The sequence below is a fragment of the Polistes fuscatus genome, unplaced genomic scaffold (assembly GCF_010416935.1).
Source record: "Polistes fuscatus isolate 324 unplaced genomic scaffold, CU_Pfus_HIC Scaffold26, whole genome shotgun sequence".
Lineage (NCBI taxonomy): Eukaryota > Metazoa > Arthropoda > Insecta > Hymenoptera > Vespidae > Polistes > Polistes fuscatus.
This window is the reverse complement of record NW_025113103.1, coordinates 1,060,654-1,080,191: the sequence shown is the minus strand read 5'-3', so window position 1 is coordinate 1,080,191 and position 19,538 is coordinate 1,060,654. Positions and strand designations below refer to the sequence as shown.

Sequence of the window (19,538 nt, the reverse complement as noted above, 5' to 3'; positions counted from 1 at the left end):
TTGATATTATTATTGATATTGTCCTTCGATAATGAAATTTTTAATTGTTATTGGGAAAACTTAAACGCGATGACCGACATTCGAACCGATACGCTTGCGATTAGATACACGCTTCAAGGTTCTTGCTTGGTGCTCGACAAAATCAATTGCCCGTTCGTTCCTTCCTTCCTTCATTCGATGCTCGTACTTATGTATTTATATATATATATATATATATATATATATATATATATATAACTATGCATATCCATCCACGTATAAAATAAAAATTGTTTCACCAAATGCATTTATTCAAACGTCAGACTTCGTTAGTTTTGCACTAATGAAATTTTTCTATAAGACGTATAAGTGAAATCGATGAATAACGATGGAACATCGATTGGTTTTTTTTTGCAAGGAGACATCTTAAATTTATTTCAAATAAACTATATCTATTCTACTGTCTCGTATCGTATCGTATCGTATCGTGAATCATTAATTAGAGATCGCTATCTATCGTTAGTCATACTAACTTGTTGTCAAATGTCACGGATACGTTTACTCGTTCTTTACGAATCAAACTAGGCTCGATTAATTATTTATTTGTATTTATTTTGTTTTCCTTATTTAGAATTTGAAATCACGACACACTTTATTTAATTCATTTATTAATTCCACCAGAATAGCTCGGATGTTTGATCATCGATCGCAAACGTGGACCATGATTGTTCTGCTACCGCGTTTAAAAATGTTTGGATTACACGCGAGAAATTTGGATTATGCGGTAGAAAATAACAACTTGTCAGGGATTATTTTAACAGTATAATACATTTCTACTCTAATTTTTTATTCCTCTCGATGATGAGCAATCATGGAAATGCATAATATCGGTGTTTTATAATATAACGCAAAGCAATAGACTTTATTTTTAATACGAAAAAAGATACACTAGATTTTCGTTAAATTGATAAAAAATGTATAACATAAAAAGATTATTAAACACGCGGTGCCGTATTATCATACTAGAATATGAAGAGCTATCGTACGTAAACATCGTTTAAACATTATACAGGAAAGACTACTATCATATATATATATTGTGTATATATATACATATCGAACGCAAACTAAACCAATTTTCGTATAAAGATAAACTCATGATCACGTTTGTAATACTACTTCATAAAAGATAAGAGAAAACACAATGATTACATAAAGATAATGTTCAACTTTTTCGAAATGGGGTAAAAGAGATAATAAGTATGAAATAACTTTTGACCGGTGCTACTTGTATTCTTACTCATGTTAATAACATCTTTCCATCTTTTTTTGTTACTTTTGTTTTTTCTTTATAATGTAGATTATGCATAACTAACGTTCAATTACTTTCCATGCTTCACTCTTATTGCGAGAGTTAATGTTATAAACAAAGAAGTTACATCGTGCGATAGTATCCATGATTGTTTTAATATTACATAATAATAAGAGATCTTTTTCTAATACGTCTTAATTGTTAATAACAAATAGAGATTTGCTATTCTATAAAAAAAAAAAACAATAAATTTTACCGTTCTTTTATCTAAACCTTATCTTTAACTGTTTGTCTCTTAGCATTATGAATTTAATATTCTTTTTTTTTAAATCTAATTGTAAGATGTAATACATTTCATTATCATTAACAATGTAATAATTCGACTTCCGTACTTTGAACTGCCATATTATTTTCTTTCTTTCCTTTTTATTTCTTTACTTTTATTACGATTCGTAAGTATGTCATAAAGCTGTTATCACTTTTCTAGCTTATGCACCTACATGTTCAGCTATGTATTAAAATCCCAGCAATTTACTTGTAAAACTTGTCAATGTTCCTTTTAAGACACAGGAAACATTTATTTCCATTTGGTCCAATAATACCCATACATTTGCAACTTGAAGATTTTTGTATGGGTCTTGCCTTTAGACACTGTCATCTAGTAAAAAGAAGAAAAAATGTTATTGTACACTGTACAACTTATACAATACTTTCCTTTATTATTAATTACTTGAATACTTTGTTCCTTACCATGATACCACCACTTAGTCTTCTTTGGATTTTTATTACATGTTTTCACATAGAAAGAATTATCCGGTGGCCTTTTCTAAAATTTATAGTCTTGTATTTAATAAATGTCTGTCAGATGTTTCTAATAGATCTTTTACCTTTTCCTTGCAACTACTTAGCATTGACACAATGCTCAGGCATACACTTTGCACACTGAGTGCAGGTGACCAATCATCGGTTAAAATTGATAAGCAAATGTGACCATTACTATAAACATGTGGATGAACCGGTATATTACCAATGAATGTTACTTCTGGTGAATCAAAAGGATACTTGGAACTGAATTTAAATTGTAATTGAAATCTTTCACCCTCGTACAAGGTACCCTTTGCACCTTCCATGTGAACAATCCATTGCGTCAAATTTTGTCCAGCTGAATCACCGTCTACTCTGACACCAGGTGGTGGTTCACGTATTAATGACATTAATTCTTTCTGTAACCTCCGCTAAATTAATTAAACAAATTAATTTAATTTATCCTCTTTTTTAATATAGATGATTATTTCTTTGTTAATTGTTTCTTTTTAAATAATGTACATAATTGAGACATCGCATAAAATATCTAAACAATTATATACAACATTATAATAAAGTAATAGGATGTATGAATCATCAAGGGCAAACTTCAAAAAGTTATCAGTTATAAGGAGCATGACAAATAAAATAAATAATGAAAATAAAAGAAACTTTCGAAGATCCCGTTATTTTAAATGGTATTTTCGATTTAAAATACCTCAATGACGGATTTAAATGACAATAAATAGTAATTTAGAACTGATAGATAATTAAAATAAATTTACGTAAAAAATTAATGAAATAAGCGTCCCAATTTGACACTAAGTTTAATCTAATACGTGGACTACATTATATCTTATCGTTTAACATTTATTTATCTCGTTAATAATTGTTTGTGCTATCGTTAGTTTTAATATGAGAAATGAGCAAGGTATCCGTATTGAATTAAGGTATATGCAAAGAATTGTTCTTTTGTAAGGAGATAAGTGACATATTAAAGAGCTTACTTTCGACGGAGACAGTCCCGCCATTGTTGTTAAACCACTTTCCATTGGAAAACATAACCGCTATTCATTGCGGAATGCAATAATTGTTTGTATTTCTCATTTTTTTCCTCTTCTTTTTCTTTAACTTATTTAAAAGTTTAACATCAATTAAACATTGAAAATTTGCATTTTATATTATTTTTTAATTTAGACTGGTACCACTCGATGCGTTCTACAAGACAGGCCAAGATTTTTGCATCAATATATTATATCTTGATAAAATACGATAAAGCCCAACATAGGGCATAGACTGAAACGTCAAAGGTATAAAACATAAAATGCATCCGCCATGTTCTTATCATCGCGTAACTTACGTAAAACTAACGAAAGCGATTGGTCGAATTTAACCCGTAATGACCAATCGCGTACGTCATCGAGAACGATATATATCGATTTCGATTGGCTTTTAACTTTTCACGATATCTTATTATTAGTAATAATCTTAAAGATAAAATATCTTATTCTTTATATACAAAATAATCTAATAATTTATAATAAATATTAACAATGATATTTTTAGTGTGTAGATATTAGTATCATTTATGATCATAAACAATTTCTTTTTATTTACATACACATGTAATTCTGAGTAGATTTAGTTATGTTTTTTTATAAAATTGTTGAAATAATTATATATATATATACACATATATGTATATAATTATATAAATTTTATATTTATAAAATATACATCAAAGAATAGTTTTTCGTTATTGTTAAAAATAGTTGTTGCAAAGATAAGGTAATAATGATCTTGTTAATGTATTATACAAAATAATGACTAGATTTTGATGTTAAAAAATCACGAATATAAATAAAAAAATGTCAACTATATATTTAAAAATTTATCCAAATACCAATTATGACCAGTCATTGTAGCTAAAAGACCGGATGTTAATATTTTAGTATCACTAGAATCAAAATTAATAAAGTGTCCATCAAATAATGATGTAGTCTTTCCACCAAGAGCGCTACATATAAAAAAGAAAATGATATTAATTTTATAAAATAATGATATCGTTTAAATTTAATATTTACACTTAACCAACTTGATGAGAAAATCAAACAGAACGCATACAGTTTACTGTGGCCTGCACGATTGCCTAAGTGTTAAAAAATATCTACCTAATAATGGCTGTTCCAGAACATATATCCCACTTGTTAATAGCGGTTGTATGAATATACGCAGTGGCATTTCCAACTGCTACTTCTAAAAATTTGAAACCTAAACATAAAATACAATTTCTTTAATAACATAGAATGACATTGCATTTTTTCATTATGAATAATTAAAGAAATATATATTACCTGCGCCTGCAGCAGAAACAATTTGAAAATCACCAAAAGCAATCTTGGAAATATTATGAACTTGACCAGCATGTGACCGTGATACAATTAAAATTGGTGGTTCATTACCTCCATGCTGTAAAAGAAAAGTAGACATTAATAAAATTCATATAAAGAATAATTTATTATAGATATATTACCTTGGGCAAATTATACAAATTTGGTGATGCTCCGCGACCAACCCAAGCCCAATATAATTTATGTTCTTTCTTAGTTTCAAATGGCTTATAAATAACACCTATTACAGGTTTCCCTCTAACAGCTATGCAAACCATAGTCGTTACATATTGTAACAAATTTTCAGTGAATTCTTTAGTAGCATCTAAAGGATCAATCCAAATAGTGATATCTTCAATATTTTCAAAGTCATCTCCGATATCATATTCTTTGAGATTACTAACAGGAACCCAAGGATCAGGTACAAATACTTTATCACAGTCTTTCGATGCTTCTTCGGATATCACAGTAATGCCTGAAAATGCATCCTTTAAAGAATGATACATAACGCAGTGCGATCTATAATCTGCTGCCGTTACTGGATTATTTACACCTATTTAAAATAGGAAAGATACAATAAATTTAAAAAGTCAATATAGAATATATTTTCTTCAAGATAATATGCATTACCTTCTTTAGTTTTCCCTTTACTTTCAACGTTAAATGTTGTTTGGTCGTGTACATAAACGACTTCATATCCACCTAACTCTGCCGCTTTTATAGCAGCATTGAGCAACAATCTAAGAGAAACTATATTCTTACTATTTGAATCTAGGATAAAAGATTTTCTTGAAAAGAAATAAAGTGCCCCTAATAATAATAGAATCGCACAAAGACTGAACCTTCTCGTACGTACATTCATTCTTAACATATGTTTATTAATAACTAAACTTTGTTTCTTTTTATTTATTTATAATCATTCAAATATCGGTCTTGTCACAAATAGTTTCTTGTATAAAAATTACTCATTCGGATATGTCAATGATATTTGGTAACAAAGTTTTCATGTAGTACTACAAATATTTAAGTTTGCCCAGCTGTTTTTAATACCAAACACTGATGGTATGTTGCAGTTCATTAGTAAGGATAGAAGTACCTGGGAGAAACCTCTCCAAGCTTACCTAGGGGGGAGGAGCGTTGAAATCTACTATGGGAACCGTGACCCCCCTTTATAATAGGAGGGGGTAAATGAAAACAGGGAGCTTTTTAGTTGGTATGCGAGCCACACCTACATCTCGCGATGCGAACACGTGGATACTCCCCCCGGAAGGCGGCTTAGGGGCGTTTGTTAAAAATTTTTCTTCCTATAGCAAAAAAGTTGTTTTCAATACCACGTGATATGCATAATACGTAAAAATGACTTGTGGTTGTATCAATGACGCATTACTATGTCTGACTACACGTCACAGCGTACGCATATACATACACTACTTTCATTAAATCAGGAAGACCATAGATATGGTTTTACTACTTACAAGTGTATACATTCTTTTACTCACATATATATAAAATTATCACAATGTCGTTTATTCGCAATTAATTCGAAAAATCGTATGACAAGATTGTAACTTTATTACAATAGATTTTAAAAAGACTGAAAAAGAAACTAGAAAGATAAGTTCGTACAACTTCCGGTTTAGTAGTCCTTACAATTTCATTACAAAATCCTATTTAAGTAAGTTACACTCAATCTTTTTCTCAAATATATCCTAATAATTTATCTTAAATATACAATATACATATACTCATTTTAACAGTATATATATATATATATATATATATATATATAAAGTTACCCAACAGCTCAGTAGACTTTACAGTCTTACCAACTTACAGATATTAATATTTCATTCTAGTTACTATCAGCCTTTCTCATAAATAAACCCTAGCAACTATTACTAAATATAAAACATATAACAACTTTATAGAAAAATCTAATTGCACTATAAGATTATTGTAAATAATAAACAGTAATTTATATACTTTCTATTTTTATGTTTTCCTAAACTACACGTTCAGCAAATTGCATTTTTGTTGCAACTTTTCCTATTATAATTATATCCACGACAATTGAAACATGTCTTAAGAGATTCAACATATAAATTAATCTTCATGTTTTACAAAACCATACATTATAAACCAAATTATATACCATATATTTTAAAAGTATATAACCCTTAAAGATTACCTGTACTATGTCGCTGAGGATTAATGATATCTTGTTGCTATCATTTTTATCAATAATTTTCCTTATTAAATCTATCATAAAGAATCCTGTAAAAAACAATAAAATGATTAATTATTTCATTAACAATATACTTAAAGTTTAATCTTTTAATTATCTCTTTCCTGTTATTCTATTATCCTATTCTATTATGACATCACCTTATTAGATGTAAAAATTAATTCTACAATAGATTAAAAACAAAAATACTTTAGAACCCTTTTGCTTTCAAACAAACACGTATGTACGTTTCCTTAAGCGATTCGAATTTCATCCCGGTAAAATATTAAAAATATATAAATGCTTGCTGTATTTAGGGTTGCATTCGAAGGGGCGTTTCAAGAAGGATCGGAGTTTCTGGAAGACAAAGGGGTGCTGTTACTTTAAGTATATATTCTTTGATAGAATCCTCGAAGCCGCTTCCTAATACTAAAGCAAGAAAGAAAGAGAAAGATAGATAGATAGATACTAGGAAATATAAAAGAAAATATCTTGAAAAATGATTATATATAGTCCCTCATTCATCCCTTCCGCGCACATATGCGCGCATCTCGCGTAAGAAGGTCGCTCGAACGAGCGGATAGCCCAGCCAAAGGAGGGAAAATCGAAGAGTAGGGGGGGTTGCTTTGGTGTACGTGTGAGGGGGTGTGAGAGAGAGAGAGAGAGATAGAGATAGAAAGGGAAAGAAAAAAGGAAGAAAGGGCAAGAACGAGAGAGCCGATAAGGTAGGTCGCACATTTCGGGCCGATCTGCAAAAGCAGGGCGAACGTCGTGAAAGGTGAAAGGTCAGGAGAGTGACGAGGAAGGAAACACCGTGGGATATCGACTCGAGGAGGAGGAAGAGGAGGTGGAGGTGGAGGTGGAGGTGGAGGAGGAGGAGGAGGAGGTCGAGAGCAAGAGATAATCTAGCCGTCGCGGGGGTGGCATGTAATACGGGTAGGGTAAGTGCGAAAGCGGGTCAACCGGAGTGTGTATAGAAAACGCGAGGAGAGGCTTACGAGGAAACGCGCGTAGCAACACTTTACCACAAACTTACATTTTATCTACTCTCTTTTTCTCTAATTTCCTAGAATTCTTTAACTCTCTTCGCGTACGTATGTACTTTTGTAATGCCCAATTTTGGGAGGTGTTATAATTTAACCGTCGAGATATTCAATGAGAAATTATTCAGTGGTCGGCCCTATATTCTCTCTCTCTCTCTCTGTAACTATTTATTTTATTTTTTTCTTAAATTAGTATCGTTCATTTAATTATACGTATATATTTGTATACTCACATTGATGTACTCGCAATGTGCTTCATTTGTATTCGATTCCTGATCGTATATATATATATATATACATTATATGTATTGAAATTTTCTTCCTGACCTTTAAAATCTCTCTCTCTTCCTTTTTTTTACGATATATCTAAACGCAATCATCTATCGAACTGGCTAACGTAACGCGCCACGGACGAAAGGTATATGTAAAGAGAGAGTGAGAGAGAAAGAGAGAGAGAGAGGGAGGGGGTTGAAGAAAGTAAGGAGATAGAGGGTAGGGCGCGTGTGGGGTGTAAAATGGTGGGGGTATCGCAAAGAGAGGGAAGCATACGTGTGTGAGAAAGAAAGGGAGAGAAAGAGAAGAAGAAAAAGAGAGAAAGTGAGAGGGAAACAGAGACAGAGAGAGAGAGAAAGAGAGAGAGAGAGGGTAAAAGAGGAACGACGACGGGGTGCGCACCTGCTTGCGCTCGAGTTTACCCGCCAGTCGACGGGGTGGTTTTGTTCGGTTGGGGAAACGAGCGCGTTCGTCGCAAGCTCGTATACGCGATGAAGAGATAGAAAGGAAGAAGAGTTTATCTCTCTCTCTCTCTTTCTCTCTCTCCTCGTCGTCTTCGTCTTTATTGTCGTCTTTGTCGTCGTCGTCGTCGTCGTCGTCGTTGTAGTAGTAATAATCGTCGTCATCGTCGTCATCGTCGTCATCGTTAACGTTATACAGTTCTATTTTCTTTTTCTTTTTTTTAAATCGAGAAAAATACAAATTCAATTAAAAACATATATATATTTGTGTATATATGTATGTGTATATATTATATATAAAAACGATCTACGTGATACATAAAACGTGCTGGAAGAGAAAAACTTTAATCCTCGAAATTCGTACGTGTTTCTCTCTTTAATCATTTTACACTCTCTCTCTCTCTCTCTTTTTTTGGCTAGCTCGCTCTCTTTCTCTCTCTCCTCACACTTTTTATCGTTCGTTAAATATGCGCCCGATATTTTCGACCGGCCCAATTACATATTTTTCTCTGCGATGTGTGTATTATTCTTCCCTTTTTTTCTCTCTCTCTGTGTCTCTCCCTCTCTCTCTCTTTCTTTATCTTTATATGTGTGCGTGTTTTTTTCCAGCAGAGTGACCACGTGCGTGACCCGTGAATATGTCGCGTTCGTCGTTGATCTTTACTACTGTCGGTCCACCCCTGTGAATCAAGTGTGACATCTCTCGGAAATAAAATAAGGAAACTCTGGATAATATTAAAAGAGGACAGACAGAGAGGGAGAGAGAGAGAAATAGAAAAAGAAAGGAAATAGAAAAAGAGAGAAAGAAAGAAAAAGAGAAAGAGAGAGAGAGAGAGTGTGTGAAAGAGAAAAATAGAAAGAGAGAGAAAGAGAAAAAAGGTAGAAATAAAGAAATAGGAAGAGAGAGAGACAGAAAGAAAGAAAGAAAGGGTAAGGGTGATAGAATTTGTAAGAATGTTAGGAGAAAAAGAGAAAAAGAGAGGATTGGTATATAAGATTTTTTATGTCATTTTCTTTCTCTCTCTCTCTCTCTTTCTATCTTTCGTTTTATCGCGAGCCGTCGGTACGCGCAATAATCTTTCGGTGTTGCTGGCTGAATTTAAAACCCGCTTTGCTGTTGCTGTTGCCATTGCAGCCTCCATCGCCGTCGATGCTCTCTTTGTCGTAGTTTATATATATAATATAATATTAATTAATAATATATATATTTTATATATATATATATACGTAATATGATATTAATTAATAATATATATATTATATATAATATGATATTAATTAATAATATTATATATTTTTTATATAATTTATATTTAATTTAATATAATATATATTAAAAATAATATTAATATAATATATATTATATATTATATATATATTATATTATTATTATATTATTAATAATATATATATATACATCTACATGCGCATACATGTCCATGTTAGTGCGAATGAAAGAAAAGGAAAAAGAATATTGAGAGCAATAGCCTTCTATGTGCCTCGTTGTCGTCATCGTCATCGTCATCGTCATCGTCATCTTCGTCGTCGTTGTCGTCGTCATCGTCGTCGTCGTCTTCGTCGTTGTTGTGTTGTCATCGTTGTGTCGTCGTCATTGTCATCGTTTATTCGTCAACTTCGTTTTATCATTGTTCTGATCTGACTCTCTTTTTCTTTATCGGAAAACCTTTATTTCTCTAAAAATCTATAAAGAAAAATTACGAAGAAAAGATAAGAGAGAGAGAGAGTGAGAGAGAGAGAGAGAGAGAGAGTGATAGAAAGTGCTGATAGAAAGGAGTAAAAGTAAAAGGGGGTGGAAAAGGGAGAGGATTTAAGAATAGATGTGTATAGAATATGTGTGTGCTGAGAACAAAGGAGGGCGACAAAGAAAAAAAAAAAAGAAAAAAAAAGAATAAGAATAATAATAATAATATCAAAGCCAAGGGCCACCAGTCAGCCTTTGATTTTCTTTTCACGCGACTCTCACCGGAACAAAAAACCTTTATAGTAGTTTTCTCTTTTCGTCTCGTTTCTTCTTCCACGAACTTGTTCGTATTTACCCCCCCTCACAATTACCACCACTACCACTACTACTACTACTATCTTATTGCTCTTTTACACGACCAACACTATTATTCTTTAATATATTATTATTTGAATTTTTCATTTCTAATTCACCTCGCTTTCGTAGCTTACTTGCATATATTATACTTACTCGAATACTCGTGGTGCCAAAACCTAATCTCTCTCTCTCTCTCTCTCTCTTTCTTCTCTTTCTTTCTCTCTCTTTTCTATTTCATCCCCTTCCGACCCCCTTTTTAAAGCTCACCAACCTCCTTTCAACTTTCTTACGTCACCAGAGCTTTCCATTCTATTCATTTTTCTCGTTCTGTACTGAAGAAGCACGCATCGTGGCATGTGTCGAACGAAAAGTTTCCTATAATAAAGTTTCTTGCAACGATGACCGATAATCTCTCTCTCTCTCTCTCTCTCTCTTTCTTTCTTTCTCTCCTTTTATCTCGAAGAAGAAATTTGATTTCGTTCGATTTGTTACTGTCATCCCTGTTTCTTCTCTTATTGTCATTTGTTAAATTATCTATCGCTTTAGTTTTTTCGTAGAAGTGCACATACATAGATACTTAGAAAAATACAATTTTAATATATATATATATATATATATATATATTTTTAAAAATTGTCCACAATTAATATTTATTTGAGATTAAACATTTGCATCGAGTTCTTAATATTTTTCGTATTCTTCTTTTTTTTTTTAAATTAATTTAATAATTAATTTAATAATTTTTTTAAAATTAAATTTATATTTAAACTTTTTATAAAATTTTTTGTTTAAAGAATTCGTAATGTATATAGCAAATCGTGTCGTTTAAATCGATGCTGCGAGGTCGTTCCCGACGTATCGGGGAAAAAAAGGCTGACAATGAGCTGGCAGTCGAGAATCTTACGCAGCCATTCGAACGAGGTCGATGGCGTGCACTTCCCGGCATGGTATACGACATCCGAAGGACACATCGTCATTTTCTTTTTCTTTCTTTTTTTTTTTTAATCACTTTTCTTATTCTCGTATCTTTCCTTGATCTTTTCTTTTCCGTTCACGAAACTTCACATTTATTTCAAAGTACTTGGATTTTACATTTACATGACAAGACGCGTGTCCTTTCGTATCAAGAATCTCTTGGCCTCGTAAAATTCGATTTATTGGAATCACGGAATTTTGTTCTCTTCTAACTTCGAAAAGATCATCCCGATCGAATTACGATCGATCATCGATATTTCAATTTCTTTTCTATAATTATTATTATTTCTTTATTTTATCCAAAGATTCGTCAAACAAATTAGGATTATTTCTAGGAGGTTTCCCTTAGTATTAGTTAAACGAGCAACATCGTTATTCTATTTTTCTCGGAGCAAGTATTTTTAGATTGCACTATGCACCGATAATATTATCTAACACCTATCCACCTATTACTATCACGATTTTTGATCGCAGACACACACACACACACACACATACACACACGTAGCATTGGTATTTTCTTAGATGATTTCAAAATTAGGATGACACAGCTTGTCTGAGATTAATAATAATAATAATAATAATAATAATAATAATAATAATATATCTTATTTAATTCTAAACGCTTCTTTCTATCTCTCATTCGAATTGGTCGATTATTAGATAGGTTCTTCGCAAAGTAGTATTTACAAACACCTCCTGTTTTAATCAGTAGTTATCTATGACTTCTTAGAAGCTAGATATCGAAATATATTATCGAAGAAGGTCTAGTCTTTAGCAACAAGGTATCCTGGTACAAATCATACTTGTACCAACTACGAGATATATGTGAGTATGTAAAAAAACAAGGGTCACAATATTCGCTTTTCTTCATCTTCATCTATTTAATACCAAAATACATATAGTAACAACCAAAAAATAAAATTTTAAAAAAATTATATCATCAATTCATCAATTCATTGACAAGATTGATCCTAGCAACTCGCTTGAATGTATAAACAAAACAAACAAAAATAAAGAAAAATTGCATCTCGCTTGCTTTTATCTGTGTGTGTCTGTCCATGTAGTTTGTCTAATTTATATATGTATGTACGTATTTTAATATAAAATATATTATATTATAAAAATATAATATATAAATAAATAATAATATATAAAAATTATTATATATAAATATTTATATAAAATGATTATATTATTATTTATATATTTATATAAAATTTTATTTATTTATATAAATTATTATATAAAATTATAATTATTATATAAAAATATAATATATTAAATATATATAATGTATTAAAATATAATGTATTAAATATATATATAAATATATATATTTAATATATATTTTAATGTTTTTAATAATATAATAATTGGGATGTATTAAATATATAATGTATTAAATATAATATATAAAATATATATATATAATATATTTTAATGTTTTTAATAATATAATAATTGGGATGTAATTGGGATTTAATAATGTTTTTAATATTAATAATATATGAAAATATTATATTTTATATATTATATTTTTTATTATTTTATTATTATTTATTATAATATATATTATTATTTTATTTTTTATTATTATTATATTATATAATATATTATATATAAAATATTATATTTAATATTTTAATATAAAATCAAAACACGTTTCTCTCTCTTTTAATAAACGATCAAACGTAATATGCAATACGTACATACGTAAATATATTCGTTCGTAATTTAGTTGACACATGTTCTTTAGTATGACCAAGACGAATCGAAACTTCACCCTTGACTATTATTCTTATTAATATTTCAAAGGTCTTCAACGATCTAAGCGATACTACAGTCACATTTATATACCGTGACACGTCAGCAATAAATCACAATTTGAAATAACGTTGCTTCGTTCTATGTTACATATTTTTCTTGGTTGTACGTAAGGATTTTGAGAATGAACAGCGTTACAAAATATTCTTCGTACTATCCGAGTCTCGTGGATGGAAATTATTCAATTAGTTTCTTTTGATTATATCGATAAAAGCATGTTAAATCGTCATAGTTGTAAAAACAATTATATTTGAATCGTCTCCGCGAATCCTTCGAGTAGTACGAAGTATAGAAGTAACGAAAAAAAGACAAAAATAAATAAATAAAAAAAGAAACGAAGCTTCATCTCGAAGTAGTAAAAAAACATAGTCGTAGATAAAAAAGAAAAAAAAGAAAGAAAAAAAAAAGACGCGAGGGATGCCAATAGCAGGCGGAGCTCCGTCACATTTCTTGCCTTTACAGAGACAGGAGAAAAAGAGAGAAAAGAGAGAGAGAGAGAGGGGGGAGGGGGAGAGAGAGAGAGAGAGCAGGAATATAAGAAGGGAAGAGACTACTACGGGAGGAGGATGACGATATCAGTGTGTTCCCAATAATAAGAAGAAAAGAAACAGAGGAATATCTCGTAAAAATTTCTCCAGTGATATTTGTCGAGAGAACAGAAAAAAAAAATACCAAATTCCAAAGACTGATTTCCTAAAAAAAGGTCGATCAAAAGTGGACGCCTAAAGATGTATGCAGCAGCAGGTGGTGCGAGTATAGCGAATAGGAGGAAGCAGAAACGTTTGCAGTTGTACAAACGTGGTGCCGAAGGTGGTAGACTGGGCGAGAGTGTATTAGGAACGGCAGAAAGGGGCAAAATAATTTCGAAGCAAACGAGGAGAACAGGATCGGCAACGGGAGCGTTGATGACGAACAAGTTCGCTCGTCAGCATCAGCATCAGCATCAGCATCAGCACCACCACCACTACCACCACCACCATCATCATCAACACCACCATCACCACCACCAACATCAACACCAACACCAACACCACGTTGTCCCATCATCCTTCGCAGCACAAGCACCACAATCATCCCAATTCCATACGGGAATCGATCGACAACAGCTTTCACGAGTCGAGAAGTACCAACAACAACTAGCACCTGTCTCGCCCATTCAATTCCCCATATCGCCGCCACCGCTCTCACTGGAATCATCAGTTTCGGTCACCTACGCCACTAGCAAGCCTAACAGCTTCCCTTTTCCGCCACCCTCGATCCTCGATCTAAGAATCTCGCCTACTTCCACGTCGGATCTACAGGTGGGTAAAATCCTCCAAGAGTTACTAACTATTCTTATCGAAGACCCCCCCCCTCCTAGTTTACCTTGGACGACCGAGCGAATCCTCGCTTACCCCTTTCACCCTATTCCATCCCTACCTCTAACTCTGTCCTATTATTTTTTATTCTATCAATTCGAAACGCTAGAGCTATCTTAGCACGATAATAATATAGGAGTATAATATACATAATACATATTTAGAAATATCACCAATTCCACCACTTTTATTCCGATCTTTTTTTTTTTTCTAATTCTTGATCTTTATACTCTGTATTTAGCAATCTATCTATCTATCTACCTATCTATCTGTCTGTCTGTCTGTCTCTGTCTGTCATCCATCTATCTATCTATCTATCTATCTATCTAACTATCTGTACGTATCTGTCTATCTTTCTATCTTTATTATCTATACTTTTCGTTTTTATCTAACGCACCGCACCACTCGTCGGCACAACACCCCCCCGAGTTTGAGAAGACCGTCGATCGGCTGTCTGGTGGCGTCTACCGTAATATCGCGGTAAGGCGTTCGTCGGATCATCCAGGTTCGTTGGTCGATCCCGATTGCGATTAGTAGAACGCGTTTCATCTAGAGGATAGATGACGATAGATGAAAACGATTTAAAAACAATGAGGAAAAGAGCATTTACTTTTGTTTATTATCGCGGTCTCGTTACCAGCGGATTTGGATACGGCGAATGCTATGAGGCAGAACGGGTCTCGAAAATTTGTCTAGATTATATATATATCTATATATATATATATATATATATATATATATATATAATATATATATATATATATAAATATACCTATTATATATTTACATATATATATATTCGTCGAATTAAACGACGAATTTGAATTATACTGATCGGAATTGGGATATGATAGTTGCGTGGGACTTGTTCGATAATACGCTCGAAGGAAGGAGAAAAGGATTTTTCACAATCAACCACAGGAGGGTGACACTCAAATCTAAAAAAAGGTGCTACCACTATCACTACTCCTACTAACTTATATTACAACTTCTTCTACTACTACTACTAATACTACTGCTACTACTATTACCATTACTACTGCTACGAGAAAGTGGAAAAAAAAAGACAGTCCGGATCTTGACGATCGATGAAACAAGCAAGTGAATGAGCGGAATGCAGGCTGCTCTATTGATTAGAAGGGAGAAGCAGCGGTTACGGGGGGGTAAGGTGGTGAACTTTAGAGATTTACCAACCAACTTGGCCACAAGGCTTATTCCACCGCTACCACGATATCCCCCACGTTCGTACGTTTATGGGGTAAGTATCAGGTTCACTTGCCAGTCCACTTTATCAACTTACGACGGTAAGATATTACTAAATCGACGAGGTATTTCTACGGAACGGAAAGCGTTCGCCGATAGAATCTATCCTCGGGTAACTCACGATACCGCCTATCTGCGATAATTAAGGTAGAAACTTTCTAACTCGGGGTTTCTGTGCGGCTACAATTTTTTATTAACGATGTTTTTTTTTTCCTCTCTCTCTTAATTTCGTTTTGATTTATTTTCTCGTATTGTTTTTTTTTATTTCCCTTTCGTTATGTATTCATTATCCTAAGTCGGCTGCGCTTCCGTTTTTCGTTTTCTTAAACTTTTCTTTTTCTTTCTTTTTTCGTTCGAGTTAGCGTCCTCCCCCGTTTTATTTTTACTTTTTTTTTGGTAGACCATGTGTGACGTAATTATCTTCTCATGTGATCAATGTCGTAAAACATAACTTCATGTTCAATAAATATATATATATATATATACATATATGTGTTTTAAACAGGAATACGAATGATCTTCTGCTAGCAAAGGATTTAAGATTGAATATACCCTTTGATCGGTTGTATTCATTTACCAACCTTAAATCCTCAGCCCCCTAATGTTGTATCCACTTCTCTTTTATGATATACATTTAGAATAGAATAATTAATGTCGTAAAGTGGAATGGTTGCAGTGTCAGGGAGCTGGAAAGGTAGCATGGCAGGGATGCACCAGATCATCCCCTCTTCCTTTATTTCCTAATTTACCACATGGGTGTCGCGGCGGCGATGGCTACAAAACGAAACAATGCGAGGCTCATCGAAGATGGATGAAGAGGAACAGGGTAACGCGTTTCGTATTGAAGGCTAACGCATATTAATTTCATTCATAATTTATCATTTGTTTTGATAGACCGGACAATATGTGAATGCATTGAAAAATTTCCTTTTTTTTTGTCTAGTAACGATTTAATTGATAAGATGAAATTTCGTTTAATCACAGATACGAGATGCCAGTTATTGTTATGGGAGTAGCGGAGAGGACGACGACGATGATATAAGCGGTAGCGTTAATCGTCGTAGAGCCGAAGTTAATGCAGCAGTAAACACCGTACTTTATGCCGGGCTTGGTGCCACGGCTCTCGGCCTAGTGATTTCGTTCGTTGGTACCGGTGAGAAAGGATTTCTCAGTCCTGAGCTGAAATTAATTGGACCCTCGTTACTGTGCGCTGGTCTACTTTGCTGCCTGTTTCGTGTATTGCTTTGTCTTTGCCTGTGCCGCTGCGGCGAATGCCGTTGGTGCCTTTGTAAGCAGTCCCGTAACAAGAAAGAAAAGGAAAAGCAGAAGGCGGAAACACGTCCATCCGGTCCAATGCAGACAGCCTCGCTTTTATCACCAGTGCCACAGCAACCAGCCACACACTCATCTTGCCAAGTGTCGTCGTCAGCAAAGGGACATGAACTCTTACTCTCTCCTGCCCAATTACCTGAATGAAAATATGATTTCAAACATTTTCTACCGAATTCTACATGCCGATCTACTGCCGATTCTGTCCAAAGAAGAGGAAAGAAGATATGGAAAGGAAAGAAAGAAAGAAAGGAAGAAAGAAGAAAAAAAAAGGAAGAAAAAGAAAAATATTAAATAGCATATCTCGATATTATTCGGTTTGACTTAAGTCACAAGATATATCATAAAGGATAATTCTAGTTAAATGGAAGTTAGTGCTCACAGTGAGGATAATAAATGATCGGCTACGTTTTTTCTACCCTTCCGGTGTTTGATGAAGTAAACGAACGTTTGTTGATAAATCTCTTAATTTATTTCCTTCCATTGTTATTTCTTTATAAAGAACATTTAAAATAGTCAATGTGCTATTCACTTAAGATGCAATAATGCATGATATATTTAATGATTTAATGGCATTAGATTGATTTTCTCTTTTCTTTTGTAAGAAAACTTGTTGTCTTTCATTGTCTTCTACAAAAGGCAATAAAAAAAATTCCATTTAATACTAACTTAAAATGCACTGATCAAGAAAGTTGGAATTGCATTTGATCGGTAGAGGAGTAACTGTAGATTACAGGTGTATCTGAGGTAGTTGCATTGGAATCTGTTGCAATAGTGAATAATTGATCTTCGTATATGGTACCCTGAGATTCTACTTTCCCATTACCGGTCGTTGTTCCTGTCCCCGAAGGATTATCCCCTTTGGTAGCTTCTCTATATTTTTGTAGATAAACTTTTAACGGTTCTACATAGTTATCGAAGCCAAGGTTTGTCATAGCAAACAAAATATCTTCCCCGTTTATGGTTTTTCGTTTTTCCATATGACACCGGTCACTAGCTTCTGAGGTGATAAACGATATAAACTCGGATACACATTCTTGTACACATTCGCGTGCATCTTTAGCTATTTTTCCTGCTTCAGGTATAGCCCGTTTCATTATTTTAGCTACATTAGCTATAGGGAGAAAACGATCCTGTTCTCGTAGTGGACCACTACCACTTCCACCTCCACTGCCTTGTAAAGGGTCACCACCGCCATGATTGGAATCATCTGTATTTTCTGGATCAATAATGATTAAAATGATAAATCATGAAAACTATATAGTGAAATTATTAAATTATTCATAAATCATTTTTGTTGGATTTAATCATAAAATTTCTAAATCAAATGCAGTTCGTTCTATACTTTCTCATCGTAATTGTTATTCAACAATTGTTTTACCTTGTTAAATAGAAAGTTATTAAAATATGTAAGATATATTATTATGTCTTATAAAACACTAACCTACCTTCCAAATCGTCCGATTGTACGCCTATGTATGAGGCTGAAACTCCACTTCCTCCTAAAAAGGTTGTAGGTCCTAAAGGTCCACCATCATCGCCACTTTCACCACTATTTTCCATCCTCTAATATTTTATTACTTAATTTAAATAATATATAAATTTTGTTCTCCTAACCTCTTCATGGACGATGTTCGTGTTATTGTTGTCACTTTTAACCATGAACGTTGCAATACTGAGAAATACTGAGAACACATTTCACGACGTGGAAGAAAGTTTCGACGCATGCGCAGTAGTTGAATCTTCGTTTAATTTTCATATTTGTATTTACGTTCATTATTATTACATATAATTATTATTAAATTTATTAAGTTTCCGAAAGTTTATATTAATCTAAAATATGACGATTTATAAAATATTTCTAATAATTCGGAAATATTATTCTAAAATTCTTGGCCAATCAGAAAACGTAGTAAGTTGTAAAGGTAGTGTACATTAAAGAGGTGACGACGAATCAGAAGACAACTGATATCACGTGTTAACAGTGACGTAGTAAGGCGGTGGTGGGGATCGCGTATTCCCTCGTAAAATATTTCCGACAACATTAAGCTTAGTATTGAAAGTGTAGAACGTTGTGTTATGAAAGAATATTTAAGCAAAGTAAAGAGAAAGTCTATAAAATATTGTTAGGAGTTTTTTAAGATTTAATAAATATTTCGTCTAACGAATATTTTTAAATTCGAAATACTTGTTATGGTCAATCTATTAAAGTTCATAAATGACTATATTTACGAGTGATTT

At 32.8% G+C, this 19,538-nt stretch overlaps 4 protein-coding genes and 1 long non-coding RNA gene across 8 annotated transcripts; 2 read left to right on the top strand and 3 right to left on the bottom strand.

The window, feature by feature from the left end:
- Positions 1-805: 805 nt before the first annotated feature.
- On the bottom strand, positions 806-3,579 carry LOC122518763 (ubiquitin-conjugating enzyme E2 W). Its single transcript, XM_043637844.1, has 4 exons — positions 3,103-3,579; positions 2,179-2,526; positions 2,042-2,117; positions 806-1,949 (listed from the first exon to the last, which is right to left on the bottom strand). Exons 1-4 carry the CDS (start codon positions 3,145-3,147, stop codon positions 1,936-1,938), a joined length of 483 nt encoding a protein of 160 aa, XP_043493779.1. The 5' UTR covers positions 3,148-3,579; the 3' UTR covers positions 806-1,935.
- A 373-nt stretch (positions 3,580-3,952) lies between these two features.
- LOC122518758 (putative inositol monophosphatase 3) lies at positions 3,953-8,198 on the bottom strand. 4 transcript variants are annotated; one of them, XM_043637836.1, is made up of 9 exons: positions 7,986-8,198; positions 6,871-7,066; positions 6,674-6,759; positions 5,116-5,789; positions 4,629-5,038; positions 4,558-4,564; positions 4,450-4,455; positions 4,267-4,366; positions 3,953-4,112 (listed from the first exon to the last, which is right to left on the bottom strand). In XM_043637836.1, the coding sequence occupies exons 4-9, from the start codon at positions 5,354-5,356 to the stop codon at positions 3,971-3,973; spliced, it is 906 nt and encodes a 301-aa protein (XP_043493771.1). In that variant the 5' UTR covers positions 5,357-5,789; positions 6,674-6,759; positions 6,871-7,066; positions 7,986-8,198; the 3' UTR covers positions 3,953-3,970. The 4 variants fall into 4 exon arrangements, with proteins under 4 accessions (XP_043493771.1, XP_043493769.1, XP_043493773.1 ...); XM_043637834.1 differs by lacking the exons at positions 6,674-6,759; positions 6,871-7,066; positions 7,986-8,198 and adding an exon at positions 5,985-6,252 and having other exon boundaries at positions 4,450-4,564; XM_043637838.1 differs by lacking the exons at positions 6,674-6,759; positions 6,871-7,066; positions 7,986-8,198 and adding an exon at positions 5,985-6,049 and having other exon boundaries at positions 4,450-4,564; positions 5,116-5,225.
- A 523-nt stretch (positions 8,199-8,721) lies between these two features.
- On the top strand, positions 8,722-17,758 carry LOC122518757. The gene is made up of 4 exons (XM_043637833.1): positions 8,722-8,846; positions 13,810-14,648; positions 16,645-16,794; positions 16,953-17,758. The coding sequence occupies exons 2-4, from the start codon at positions 14,076-14,078 to the stop codon at positions 17,442-17,444; spliced, it is 1,215 nt and encodes a 404-aa protein (XP_043493768.1). The 5' UTR covers positions 8,722-8,846; positions 13,810-14,075; the 3' UTR covers positions 17,445-17,758.
- LOC122518760 lies at positions 15,028-15,591 on the top strand. The gene is made up of 2 exons (XR_006304143.1): positions 15,028-15,382; positions 15,560-15,591. It is a non-coding gene; the product is annotated as an uncharacterized LOC122518760 (long non-coding RNA).
- On the bottom strand, positions 17,747-18,983 carry LOC122518759 (nuclear transcription factor Y subunit B-4). Its single transcript, XM_043637839.1, has 2 exons — positions 18,746-18,983; positions 17,747-18,516 (listed from the first exon to the last, which is right to left on the bottom strand). The coding sequence occupies exons 1-2, from the start codon at positions 18,858-18,860 to the stop codon at positions 17,981-17,983; spliced, it is 651 nt and encodes a 216-aa protein (XP_043493774.1). The 5' UTR covers positions 18,861-18,983; the 3' UTR covers positions 17,747-17,980.
- Between the last annotated feature and the right edge of the window lie 555 nt (positions 18,984-19,538).